The sequence below is a fragment of the Nylanderia fulva genome, unplaced genomic scaffold, assembly GCF_048542155.1.
Source record: "Nylanderia fulva isolate GAGA-0341 unplaced genomic scaffold, ASM4854215v1 Scaffold43, whole genome shotgun sequence".
NCBI lineage: Eukaryota > Metazoa > Arthropoda > Insecta > Hymenoptera > Formicidae > Nylanderia > Nylanderia fulva.
The window spans coordinates 370673-386075 of NW_028190510.1; the positions used below are offsets into that span (position 1 = coordinate 370673).

Below are 15403 nucleotides of genomic sequence, written 5' to 3' on the forward strand. Positions count from 1 at the left end.
TTATTTATTCAATAAATGTTTCTAAAAGAAACTTAAATCAATTTCTTCTTAATGAGGCAAAGTAGAAATTATTGCCAGTGTGTTAAGTTATTTTTATTTTTATTGAAAGTAGAAACTCTTGGTATATTCTTGTTCATATCGCTAAATAAATTTCTAAGGAAAAAAACAATTTTACTGTGCAAAATAATTAAGTAATTATGATATAACGAGAAGGGAATACTTTTTTATTAAAAAAAAAAAAATAAATAAATCGAAAAATAGAAAAATATTTTTACAGCGTTTTTTTTCAGCTTGAACGAAACTTCTCTAATTTATTTTATTAGAATAATTTTTATTAGAGATAAAATTTTCTGTGAACATTACATACTGGTGAATTCGTCCTCATCCTCGGCCTCGGCCTCCGCCGCCAGTTCTTCTGGCGTTTTCTTCTTTCGCATCAGAGGATTAGGCTCTTCTTGTTGCACCTCCTGTATTTCTTCCCGTTTCTTTATGTTATACTGTAAGTCAGAAAGAAAAACAATATCAAGCGTGACAATTTCAATCGGCGTTGAGAGTGATCAAATATTTGATGTGTACAGTTTATGTATGTATAGTTTGTGTTACAAGAGAGACTTTGTTAGGTAAGTTTATTAAAAAGCCAAGGACCAATAAGCAATAATAAAATAAAAATATTCTCTCTCTATATATGCTTTAATACATTTCTTTTGGAGCTTTAGCAATTTTATATTCTATATATATATATGAAACTTTCCATGTCAAGTGGACCACTTTTATTAATGCAACAGAACCGAAAAACTTTTTGAGTTATATGAAAATACGTAAAATCCCAAATCCTTCGTTCTGTCTGTTTATTCGGTTAAATATATATTTAACATATCGAAATAGAATGAGGTGCTATTTTTAAATTATAAAAGTGCTGATTCTGTTTTTTCGATAAATATTATTATTATTTAACCATTTATTGCGGTTATACAGAATGAAAAATCCTTTTCTAGAATTAAAGTATTCATATTAACAAATTTGGGCTCCTATATATGTATATTAAAAACACGTCGTAATATAATATGATGCGGAAGACTGTAATTATTTAACTTTCTTGATTTCTTTATACATATATAGGAACCCAAATTTCTTATTATAAATACTTTAATTCTAGAAAAGAATTTTTTATTCTGTAATAGCCAATAAATAGTTGAATAAAAATAAGATTATTTGTCGATAAAACAAACAGAGTCAGCATTCCTTTAAGAATAAAATTTAACTGTTAAAAAAGATCGGTTTTTTGTAATAAAGGCTCACGTGACATGGATTACTTTTATGTATGCATATAATTAACATATTGTATATAATGTTATTTTATTTTTTATTTTACTAAATAAAATAAATATTTTCTCTCTACATTATCTGACATATCATACATTATTTACAATAGGACTGCTATTCTCGCACACATATATTATCGGCATTTTGTACTTTGATGACAAACAATAAGCTCGATTGCGGTGTAAGCCGAACATGACATTAGTCGTACACAAATACTGCCATCGTATGTGTATATGTATATGTATGTATATACACCTCATATATATGTAGGTATTACCATTATCTGCGAAATACGCGCATCGTGATTATATCACTGACCAAGACCTCATTAATTATTAGTGCCTTTCAGTAAATGATTTGTTTTGCAATGAATGATAGCGCACAATCAATTTCCCGAATGTCTTTGTTTCGGCCGAATGAGTCGGTGTGTTTTGAAAAAAATAAACAAATAAATAACTTATATATCCGTATATTATTCGCAATTAAAAAAATCAAGAAACGTTTGAAATCAATATTTAATGGTATTTATAAAATATATTATGTATACGAGCTCTTGTGTTTACAGAGCATCGTGTGGTGATTGCAGAATTTATGTGATTTCTCTACCTTTATTGTTTATTCTATAATTCGCTTAACTAAATATGTGCATTGTCAAATTAAAATTATCAGACAGAATTATTCATGCATTTTCAAATTTGTAAGTGGTCATTAAATATAAATAGATTTTATTCTTCTATTTTATTTCTCTCTCTCTCTCTCTCTCTCTCTCTCTCTCTCTCTCTTTCTCTCTCTCTTCATATATGTGTATACATGTGTTACAAATGTTTATTAAAAATTTGTTAAAGAATTTCAATTATTTCATTATTTCAATTATTTCAATTTCAGGAATATTTCCAAAAAATGAAAATATTGCTCGAATAAACATTACATACGTTACAAATGTTTATTAAAAATTTGTTAAAGAATTTCAATTATTTCAATCATTTCAATTTTTTATTATTTCAATTATTTCAATTCCAGCAATATTTCCAAAAAATAAAAATATTGCTCGAATATGTATTACGTGTTACAAATGTTTATTAAAAATTTGTTAAAGAATTTTAATTATTTTAATTATTTCATTATTTCAATTATTTTATTATTTCAATTATTTTAATTCCAAGAATATTTCCAAAAAATGAAAATATTGCTCGAATATGCATTACATGTTTTACAAATGTATATAAAAAATTTGTTAAAGAATTTCAATTATGTCAATTATTTCATTATGTCAATTATTTTATTATTTCAATTATTTCAATTCCAGGGATATTTTCAAAAAATAAAAATATTGCTCGAATATGAATTAAACTCTCAATTTCTCAATATACATGCCGAGAAGACAGAGCAAGGATAAATGAGCACTGTTTCCCACGGCGCAGCGTCAAATCTGATGCTCTGATCCTGACGTTAATTAATGTCCCTTCCCGTACGCACATACGCAACATGTGCATTCTCCTGCATCTAGGTGTCTGCACTTCTGTCCATTCATGTTCGAAATTATGAGAACATTATACGTCGGATTAGGGCTGCGTAGCGATTTATCATTCGCCGCTTTTGACTGACGTGCCTTCGCATAAATTTGATATGAAATATAAATCGGCCAATTAAAATAAAAAAAAAAAAAACAAAAATCCGCGCAATAATGAAAAATGAAGAAAGGTTGATATATTACACAGTAATTATTTGCGATCGATTGTACGAATCTTTCGAAATAACATATTGGGAAAAAGGAAACGGTGAATAACATTTACCGTGTCTTGGAATTTTTTTCTGGAATGTCGTCCATTGTCGATACAAAAATTTGTATAAAATTTTCAGTCGTAAATATGGAAAAAAAATATAATCACTTATATTAATTGTAATGATTGATGAATTAATTATTATATAAAGATTATATAAATTATTTCACTGCTTTCAATAGTTATTTTAATACAATATGCTGCCTCTTCATGAAGCCCGCAAAGTGAGTCGCATTGCGACGTTTTTGAAGCCTGCGTCCTCTCACATACGATTCTCACCGATGTATTTTTCATCCTTATATAACTATTCTTATATATTATATAAGTTTGCGTAAGAATATTTCCGCTTCGCCTTTTTTATTAATATCTGAAAGAGCTATTAAACAGACAATTTTTGAATAACTAGATAACTTTTATATGATTTTATCGAATTTAAAAATTTTTTTTAATAAATTGGACAAATAATATTAACAAAATCTCCAAAATTTAGAGAATACTCGAAATATCTACGATCTCTATTTTTATTATTATTATATATACAGGGTTATATATATTCTAAAGTGCGAAAAATTTTAGGAGATAATTCTTTGCCGAAAATTAAGGGAGGTTTTTCATATATTCCCTCCCTGAGGAATTACATTTTTTTAAAAGGAAAGTGAAAATTAAGTTTTTTTTGAAAACTATTGATTTTACGAAAAAAATAATCAAATAAAAAAGTTTTTAGAGAAATTAAACATTTTAATGCATATTTTTAGATGATCAGATTTCGGTCGGTTAAAAAATTCTAATAAATAATTGAATAAGGGCTATTAGTTTCATTTTCTTATAACGATACGGGTAAATTATAAAATATTAATAAATATTCTTTTTACTAGTAGAAAATATCTGTTAAATTTCATTTTTTTAAGTTGTTCAAAATTTGAGAAAAAAATTTTACCTCCTCTTTTGGAGGAATATAGGATATAGGAAAGAGTATATGTTTTCATAATAAACCTCCCTTAATTTTCAACAAAAAATCTAAAGTTTTTCGCATTTATTAAGAAAATATATATATAATAATTTGCATTATAACGTGTTATATAATATAATATATGTATATTAGAAAATATTATACAATATAAAATATATTAGAGATCAGTAAAAGTTGAGAAAAAATTGTGATATTCGACACTTTTTCCCTCTCCTTATGTGTATTATAAATTTTGTCGATGCTATAAATAGATTGTATATTTGATACGGTGTCATCTTATCGCCGTGACAGGAAGATTGGAATCCGAGATCTCTGTCGGGATTTGGAATTGTAGAAGGCTTTAAAGAACATATATATATGTATATACATATATCGCGTCATGATCGATCCTCTTTTCAACATACATTTTATATAAAAATTTAATTTTCTATTCGCGTATAAATATAATGGTTAAAAATCACATATTATTCTATAAAAGACATAAAAAATAAATGTTAGACATAAGACGATTATATAAATTTTTTAAGGTTTTATTTCCGATTCAAAAATTTTTTTGATATATAATTATTTATTATATGTATATATCACGTGAGACAGACTCAAATCAATCCCATCACATGCGACATCTTCGACTACATACCACGCAGTTTTCCATAAACCTATAGACGCGAATCGCTCGCGACACTTTCATCTCAATATCATTAAATTAACTAACGCTTTGTAAATTAAGTGGCCTTAACTTCGTTTAAAGCGTACGCTCTTAAGTACTTCCGCGAGACGGTTCCTCGTCTGGTGAACGTCTTAAAAGGAGTCAGCCTGACTCTATTAGGAAGTCGCCATATTGAATGCAGGGACTCCCTACTAGAGTCAATTTGACCCCAGTTAAGTTCAATCTTCACTCTTCCTATTTCGCTTCTCCTCGTCGCTTCTTTTTCTTCTCACCTCCGTTGTCTCCTTTTGATGCCTTTCTTCCTCGAAGTGGAGTATTTCATAGAAATGATCAATCATCTAGATGTTAATTGCGACATGGCAATTCAAGTTATCTACGCAATTACGGCTACTCCATTTTTTATCTAATAATAAATAGACTTTACACATCAAAAATATTTCGATAAAACCTATTTATTATAATATTAAAGTTATATATATATATATATATATATATATATATATATATATATTTATTCGTATTTATTATTCGTATATACGTAATATATGAATTTAAAAATTACATATATAAGAATATAATTATCAGACCTCATATATTTCTTATAATTACTAAACTTATGAATTATTACTATATTATTATCGAAAAACAAAAGTGTAAAACAAATGATTAAGCAATAAAGAAGAAACTACATATGAAGAGGCAAACGATGATACGTACAATGATTTGATAAAGTACATATATAAGAGAGTACAATATTGTTTCGACAAGAACAATGATAGAAGAGGAGGAAAGGGCGGGAATTTATCACGACAATATGTGCAATAATGTCGTTTCTTCAGCAATTTTTCGTCAATATATCGCCAAGGACCAAGAACAGAACGATTGATGGACGAGAGAGAAGACGGAAATAAAATGTCTGATGTAATATCGGGTAATATTTTCTTCAAGAGTACATATATAAATATATATAAAAATATATTATATATTATTACATATTATATATTAGTCATTAAAATTTAAATGCTTAGTTTGAGCAAATTTAAAGAAACCATTAAATCGTAAAATAGTGGTCGTGAAAAAACCAGTTGAAAGTTGGATGAATGTAATAACGAAGAAACCGAGTTTTAGCAATTTCATTATTCTGTGAAATCCAGATAAGAAACGATGATATTCGGATTTTTCATCTTCCTGTGGTTTCATGCGTAAAGCAATAAGACTTTGACAAAATATACATATATGTAATATAATATAATTTCGAATAAATTTACGAGAAATCTCTCTCTTTCTTTCTTTCCATGTCGCATTAATCAATATATCTGATTTTTAATGTAATTTTTTTCGAATTGTTATACAGCGATAATGTATATCTAGAAATAGTTTTTATCGATGATTCTACTAAATTCACAATGTGATCTATCAATCTTTCTTGATTTTCTTACTTTCTTACGTTCTATTTTTATTGTGATTTTTTGTAGATGTATGTTTACTAAACATGATTTATTTATATATATATTATATAATTATTTATTTATTTATGTATATTACATAATTATTTATTTATTTATATATATTATATAATTATTTATTTATTTCTATATATCATATATATATTACTTATATATAAAATATGTCAACATTTAAATATTTAAATTATTTGTAGTATAATGAAAAGGTATATTCGCAGTGTTTCATTTAATGTATATTTTTTTCAAGGATTTTCTTTATGCAAGTTAATTATTTCAGTGCACAATTCTCTCTGCTTTTCAAAAATTCTACAACCGATTGTTTAGCAACGCCAGTAGAAATGTATAGTAATTGCACATCATGGTATAAATGCGCTTAGTGAATATTAATCGGATTTAGTTTAGTACCCAGTACGCAGCTTTGTGGTGTACAGTAATATTTACATTTCAACGGAATGTTCATATATAAAATGCACGTAAACATATGTAATGCAATATAAAGAAATACATAAAATAATAGGAATAAACATATATAATTTTTTTAGTATTATATATTATATATTATATATATATATATATATATATATATAATTTATATATGTGCAGCTAGATGCTGCTTATTCTTTTGGACGTTCTGAGGATGAGTTTCTTCTAAATAAAGCAACAAAGAATATTTTTAAATTGCACAGGGACTTTTCTATAACAAAGTCCCACTTCGTTCATTAGTCGAGATAGAAAATCGGATTTGATCTGACCCAATGCGATTACCATGCGAAAGCCTCTTCCACTACCACGCAGAAATAGTGTATATGCTCTATTCTCACGAGAGATCACGCCGTCTCAATTTTTCCGCTCGTTTTCGAAGAATCGCGTTTCCTCCCGACGAGGAAAAGAAGGATCCGATGGTAGCTCTTCCTCCGCTCACGATGAAGTAGCCATTAGTGTTAATTATATTCTGTCGAAATCTTCCTTGCTTTACGTACGAAACCGCAGAGGGATGAAAAATCCGAGGTCCGTTTCCTTATCCGGATCTCGCAGAATAATGAAACTCCGCTGAAACTCGATTTCTTTCGTTATTACATCTGTCCGTCTTTCAACTGGACTTACTTTTTATTTATTTTTTCTTTTTTTAAGATTTAATGGCGGCTTTCGAATTTCTTCGAACTAACGAGGGAAATTCTGATTTTAATTTTAAAATTTTGTACACATGTGAGAGAATAAATTGATTTAGAAATTTTTATCGCTCGGCAAAAAAAATTCCAAGTGGTGAAATCGTCCCTCTTTTCTCGATATAACTTGAAAAATATTTGAGACATTAAAAAGTATTTAGTACAAAAGTTTCATGGTAAAAAATACCTCTGTTTAATTACATTAATATTTTGGAAAATTAAAAAAAATTGTTTTCGAAAAGTATTCGAGATCTCGAATAATTATTTCAAAACAATTTTTTAATTACTTTTTAGAATATTATTCAAGAACCAAAAAAAGTAAAAAGTCCTTCAACATATAAAAGGTAGTTTTATCCTTAGAATTATTTCAGAGCCGCAAATAAAAATTTCTAAATTCATCTCTCTTACGTGTGTGTTAAATTTGATCAAAATCGGAATTTTTGAGTTTGTGACGTTTCCTTGCAAGCAATTAAATTTCACTAAAATAAATTAAAAATTTAAAAACTCGACTTAAGTGTGTCTATTTTGGATTCTTAGATATCAGTATTTTACGATATTTTAATTAGAGAAAAAGGGAGGGAAAGGGATTAAAAATTTCTCGACTTGTTAAATCCAATTTCATCGAAAGCCATGCAAATTGTCAATTTAATGATCCAGTTGATCCAAGATATCTCCTCTATATTCGGTTCGTTATAATATCGCGATAATAGTTACAACATTCGACCACTCGGCGATCATTTCCGTATGTAGAATTACAACTGCAGTAGTGCGGTCAGTTTGGCCCACACACGAATATGTAGACGCACGCACACACGCGCGCGTGCACGCATACAAATGCGTGCACGCATACAAATCATTAAACTGCATCCGACAACGTCGAATTACGCGTTTAGTACCTTCAACGATATCATTTCCTGTTTACGTGCGAGAGATAATCGCGTTTCCACTCCAATAAACGTCACGCAAAACTCAACGTCACTAACCTAGTTGGACAAATGTCGGTGAAGGAAAATGTTAATCAACTGTCTACCCTTTCGCGCGATATATTTTCCACGATTTATTTTAATTAAATAGAAAAATGCAGAAAAAGTCACGCGTATGGCAATAACAGAAAATAATTTCTATATTTTTTTTAATATAAAAATTATACCAGATAATGAGGCTCTAGAGACTAAAACCCAATAAGGGAAAAAGGCAGATAGGAGCCAGGAACCCTTTTGCGCGATATATTTTTTAAATAAAATAGAAAAATGCAGAAAGAGCCACGCATATGGCAATGACAAAAAATAATTCCTATATTTTTTTTTATATAAAAATTATACCAGATAATGAGGCTCTAGAGATTAAAACCTAATAAGGAAAGAAAGGCAGACAGGAGCCAACAAAAATTGTTATTGCAATAAGGAATTATTATTAATTAATTTTTTTTAATTAACTATTATCAGAGCCGATCCAATCAGAGTTGGCAATGACAAAAAATAATTTTCATATTTTTTTAAATATAAAAATTATACCAGATAATGAGGCTCTAGAGACTAAAACACAACAAGGCAGACAGGAGCCAACAAAAATTGTTATTATAATAAGGAATTGTTATTAATTAATTTTTTTGAATTAACTATTTTTCGAGTCGATTCGATCAGAGTTGTTCCACTTGACATTTTTTCTCAATCGGGAACAATGCAATCGGAGGATGAATCACTTAGAAAATAAAATCCGTCGGGGCATTGATCAGACGGGATAGAACAATGTACGCTAACGGTATTTCGCAAAAACTTCCAACGCATTCACTAGTTTTGCGGGAAACAAACGTGTGGATGAAAAGAGAAAATAGAGAAAAGGGACTAGAGAAGAGAGAAAGAGAGAGAGAGAGAGAGAGATAGATAGAGAGAGATGTAAAATGTACGCTGGATCGCGCCATTATCAATCCTGATGTATTGTCCTGTCAGAACAGAGTCAACGAGGCTGACATGACCCAGATGAAATCGAGGACTCTCGTGGAGTACGCATATACGGCAATATTTATAGATTTGCACTCTAATATTTAGAAAACAGAAATATAAAATCCGCTTGTAATTAACTGGAAGATATATGAAGTTTTCGAATAATCCCAACTAACGGTGAAACTATGTCCAAATTACGAGCAATATCCGCTCGCAGCCGAAGAATTGTTTGTACAACAATTTTCGAAACATTTGGAACACCATCTCATAAAGTGTATACAAAACGTACACACTTATATTATTTATAAAAGGTATATATAGATATAGATAAAATATAATATATACATTTATACATAAAATAGGTCAGGCAATAATAAAAAGATTGATTTCTCACTATATGTTTCCTGAGCTATATGAGTTATCCTATGTATATGTATATATATATATATTTTTTCAGTAAAAATATTTATGGATAAATTTATCTTAAATTCAGAATTAAGATATTTTTACAATTAATAGCATTTTCGATTGAAGAGAGCGAACTTTAGATAACAAGAGCTATTAATAGCGATGTAAATTTATCTCTGATTAATGCAAAAGCAAATAAAACATGAAATAACAATATATAAATAGATGTTTGATTTTTGTTTTTATCTTAGAATTTATCTTGAGAATAATTTGATAAATAATTATACATTTTTTATACAGGGTGTTTACGAAATATTTGGACAACTTCTAAGGCATTTTTGTTATAATAAAGAAAAAAGTAAATAGTAAAAAATGAGTGGTTGCAAATTTAATAAAACGAAGTTTATATTAATGTTATTATTAAATAATCATAAGTAAGCACTTAACTAGTAAGAAATGATCAAAATGATCATTTGATTGAAGACAGTCTGATTTGTATCTATAGGGAAATTTACTATTATTATACAGGGTCTTTTTAAATAAGTGCGAAAAACTTTAGGAAATGATTCCTTATATATTAAAAATTAAGGGAAATTTTTTATTTAAACTTATACTCCTATATCGCTCTTTGAAAAATTACACTACTTTAAAAGAGAAGACAAAAATTAAATCTTCATATTTTAAAGTCTCTAAAGAATTCAAGTTTTCTGACGCATTTTTTAAAATGATCACACTCCGATTAATTAAGAAATTTAAAAAATAAAAAAAATTGAATTGGAGTGGAGATATTAATAGATATTAATAGATATTAATAAATATCTTTTTTTTTCTAATAGAAAATGCCACCAAACATTTCTTTAACTTGCCTAAAATTTGAGGAAAAAATTAAAAATCTGTGTTTATATAAAAAACTTTCCTGAATTTTCGACAAATAATTATCTCCTAAAATTTTTCGCACTTATTTAGAAATTATTATCTAATAAATTATATATAATTTTTTTATTGATAATATACGCCCTAGAAGTTTATCCAATTTACTTCGTAAATATCCTGTATATCTATCAAGAAATTAGTGTGTATAATAGATATAAATAAATAAATAAATATATTTCCGTATAATCAAACATAAGTTTATAAAAATGACACTTAATCATTCGTTTCTGTGAAGCAATCTAAAGAAAAAAGTACGTCTCGATCGAAAATGCTGACATAATAATTATCATTAACCTTGTCTCTGATCTCTTGTCGCATCTTCTCCCGTTCTTCTTCCATTTTACGATGTTTCTCCTTTCTTCGCTCCTCAGCTTCCCTAATAGCCTCCTGCCGCTCTCTCTCAGCCTCCTCTTCCTTCTCCTTGTCATCCTCGTCACCGCCTTCTCCGCCTACTGCTCCTGTAAAAATGAAAAAAAAAAACATTTATTTATATATATATAAAATCTTTCTTCGAGATTTGTCCCAAATGCTATTACAATCAGCAATAAACACTGTAAAAAAATATGTAATATATTACATAAAAATATGTAAAATTACGTAAATAATTAAGTGTAATTTTACATGTTTTTATGTAATGTAAAATTACATATATAGAAATATGTAAAATTACACTTAATTATTTTACATATGTAATATTACATAAAAATATGTAAAATTACATAAATAATTAAATGTAAGTGTAATTTTACATGTTTTTATGTAATATAAAATTACATATATAGAAATATGTAAAATTACACTTAATTATTTTACATATGTAATATTACATAAAAATATGTAAAATTACATTTAATTATTTATGTAATTTTACATGTTTTTATGTAATTTTACATATTTTTCACAGTGAACAATGAAGGATTTTTTGAAACTCTCAAATTTGATTTGATGGTCTCAATTTTATTCGAAAGCCGCACCCTTATTGCGATTGATTGAAAATTTGTCACTGGGATTGAGAGGCTATCATTGATATTGACAACTTAATATTCAAAATTGATTTTTCATAGTACTCGAAAAATCTTATAATTAATTAAAAATAATTCATTAAAAATTTTTAATTATTTGACATTTATTAATTGATATCTTCAATACGGACATCGTCGGAACGAAATATACGAAACGCAGTGAAGATAACAAAGATTTCGAGAGATTAATTATTTTGTCGCATTTTGAATTTATCAGGCTAACAGAAGGAGACACATATTTTACAAAAGTGTACGTAAGTTTTGATTTTGCTTTTTGTGTGTGTTAATGTTTAGAACTTAATAAAAGACCATTCAGAGTCTCGCGAAATTGGTTACGTTACATGGACGAAAGAAAGAGTAAGAGTTAGATTTCGAAAAAAAGACAGAGAAGCTGAGAATGATACTGCGGAATCTCTCCGTACTTTGAGAAAATTAATACTACTTCTCTAGCCCAGTGTTAATTCACCGTGTTCTCTTTCTCTCCCATCCTCTTTGTCTTGATGCTGACGCGTATTTGCGCTACTTTTCACGACTTGTAAAGGGTACCCTTTGAAGTCCGATCTATCTTTCTGTTCTGTTCTTTGCTCATCGTCAACTAAAATTCCGACTTTGACTTTGGTGAGAAAAATGACGGATCCGCAATATATATACCTATATTATTAGCTATAATATTCGATAGAAATTGCACAGATGGAATAATTAATTAACGACAACGCATATAATACTATAATAACGATAAATAATACATTATCGGCAATGTCGATCGAGTCATCAATTGCCAATATCAATTAATTAGTAATTATTAGATTTACAATAGAGTATATTATTATATAAATTGTTATTGTACACGTGCAAATCTCACAATATACTGCATATTTATATGTTGATATTAATGAGAGTTGTAAAAGAAAGGAAATTACACATGCTTTCTTTCCTTGGAAAAAAACTTTCCTCTCTTTTGAAGGCATTGCTTTTATATAATTTGTTTTGATGTCTTTTTTATATTAAAAAAATTTATATTAAAAAATTAATAAAATATTAAAATAAAAAATAAATATTAAAATTAATAAATTATTAAAAATGAATAAATTAATAAAATATACTTGAGTAAAAAATAAATTGAAAAAAAGTAAATTATAATTAAAGCTAAAATTAAATAATGAAGGTATAATAATTAATTAGAGTACACATTTGTGTAAATTCAAAAGTTTTACAATTGCATGAGAAATATAATTTAAATATATTGAAAAATAAACTTAAAAAAATATTAATTAAAGAAATATTTGTGCTAATTTCTAATCTGAAATAAAAAATTGTTATTCGGTTAGTTGGTCGACTTCAGGTTTAAAAAGGAACTGTTGTATTTACAAATCATACAGAGAGAGATCGCTCTTCGAAATTTCGAGAAGCTCAATGGAGTTTTGCATCTATGAGGAAGTTACGTTTCCGGTGAATCTAATCACATCGAAAAGTAAGTTCGGATGAAAAAGTTCTGCGTTTAGCACAGAAGCCTCGTAAACAAAGTCTCGGTTTAGCAGAGCGAGTCTCGAAAACAAAGTTTATCCGCTCAAAAGTTTTTCATAAGAGAGAATAAATTCTAAAGTCAAATGAAAATATTATCCTGAAGAAACATTATGAATTTGTAAGCATCTCTACGGTCAACTTTGCAGTCGGCAACCTTTTTGAGAACGTTACCAACTTTTAAACGCATGCTGTGTGCGCAATACAGGAAATTTCAGTGTCCTTTTTGATAAATATTTTTCTCATAGAATTAACGAGATCTCGTGAATTAAGGAGAGAACAATAGCGAGATAATAAATAAAGAGGGATGCTTTGTTTGGATATTTTTTTAAAATCTTGCTCGGCCGGCGAAAAAATACTCAGCATATTTGAAAATTGCGCGACTAGAACACGTTCCGTTTTGTCTCTGAAAAAGATTAATAACAGAATTCCTGCGGCTTTTCCTCCTCCACTCACTTCTGTGTCCGGCAAAACTGTCCACGGACAAGTTTTATTTGACAAAATGAAATTCTCCGGTGGTTATCCAGAGAATTTCATGACGTCGCTAGCCAGAGGTAATGTACAGGCCATTTTATCACAATGGATAGGAACAACATTTTTTTTACGAATTTCAAGAGCTTTTTCTTAATGTCTCATTGTATCATTTTAATAACTCTTGGATTTTCAACATTAAACACATCTAGATTCGTTATTTACAATCCTAAACACATGTATATTTTTTCTGGCAATATCGGAAATGTGATAAAATATAGTAGTTTATCTCTCGACTACATTTCAAATATTTATCCGCTAATATGAAGAAAATTCCCATCAGTAATTTTATTTTTGCTAAAAACATTCTCAGTAATTTTGTTTTTGCTAATAAAAACGTGATTGATTTTCAAAGATGTCAAAACATATTTCACGGAGATGCATTTATGAAAAGAAAAAATGATGCGCATACGGGCATCTGTCAAGTTGAGAAAGAAATTGCAATTTAAATTGAAAGTTAATAATATTAGAATAAATGCTGCATAAATTCAAAAGGATCGTATTTTGATGAGAATCAGCTTAAACAAGCTGGTATTCGAGCTCTAAATCGTTTTGTCTACAAACTTGGTTAGACTATGTCTCGTGTACGTATCGTAAACCGTAATCCTATAAGGGTTAATGGTATGACAACATCATACACAACTATCCACGTTCACTGTGTGTGTCAGGTGGGAAAATAACAAGTGTGATGATACTTGTGTGTGTATCTCCGAGTCTGGCATCTCAGATGCTGCATTAAAGGACTTTAGACAACGATTATCTATACTCAAGTATTATTCATAAGTTTATGAATAGGTATATGACAGGAAATCAAATTATGGTGTGTGTGTGTGTGTGTGTATGTTAAAAATAGAGGTAAAGTTTAAAATGAAACTGAAAAAATGTCGCAATTTTCATATTATACAGATAGAGTGAAGAACAAAAATATGCACACATTGCATTGAAGTAAAATATTTCTACACAGTCCATTCAAAACACTGAAGCTTTTTTCACCACTGAGATCTATGCAGTGAATGCCTCTAATTTGTCAGGATTTAGCAGCTCGGTGAATGAGTCGCTCTAATTATTAAAATTTACACAACATGAAAGAAGTGATGTCCCTCCGACAATCGGTTTTTATTTTTGTTCTTAAATGTCAGACAAATTAAAAAAATAAAACTTAGATATTTTACTCTAACAAAAAGGATTTATTAATATAAATCTAAATCGTAAGAAGGCGTGAAGAGCTAAAAAAAGTCTGAATAGCTTAATTGGAAGAGCAGTCGCCCGGCAAACGAAAGGTCTCGGGTTCGATTCCCGATTCAGCGACTTTCGGATCTATATTTTTCTCTCGCGTTTAATTATTTATTTCAATAAGGGGGTCAAGGGGTTTTTGGGAAGAAAATCTCAAGTAAGAGATTATTTCAATTTTCAAAAGTTAGTACACCAAGAGTAATATGTGCCTTGTGCACGATTTGTTTCCACAGCAACATCCGCGTTTAGCTCTTCACGCCTTCTTACAATTTAGATTTATATTTATATTACAGAGCCTGTTATTGAATCTTAGGTTTTATTAATATTAAAAAAAAAATAAAAACTTAATTTTTACCTCCTTCTTTGGAAAAGTGTAACTCCTCAAGGAAGAATATAAGAGTATACGTTTATATAAGAAACCCTCCTTAATTTTCGA

General features: G+C 28.5%; 1 protein-coding gene across 2 annotated transcripts in view; it reads right to left on the reverse strand.

Annotated features, from left to right (window-relative positions):
* Window positions 1-15403, reverse strand: part of cpx (synaptic transmission protein complexin) — a 220856-nt gene that overhangs the window by 20434 nt on the left and 185019 nt on the right. For both annotated transcript variants that reach the window (XM_085486438.1, XM_029303130.2), the window contains 2 exons: window positions 10955-11118; window positions 368-497 (listed from right to left, as the gene is read on the reverse strand). In XM_085486438.1, the coding sequence (XP_085342564.1) occupies window positions 368-497; window positions 10955-11118 (294 nt within the window). The remainder of the gene's footprint in view (window positions 1-367; window positions 498-10954; window positions 11119-15403) is intronic.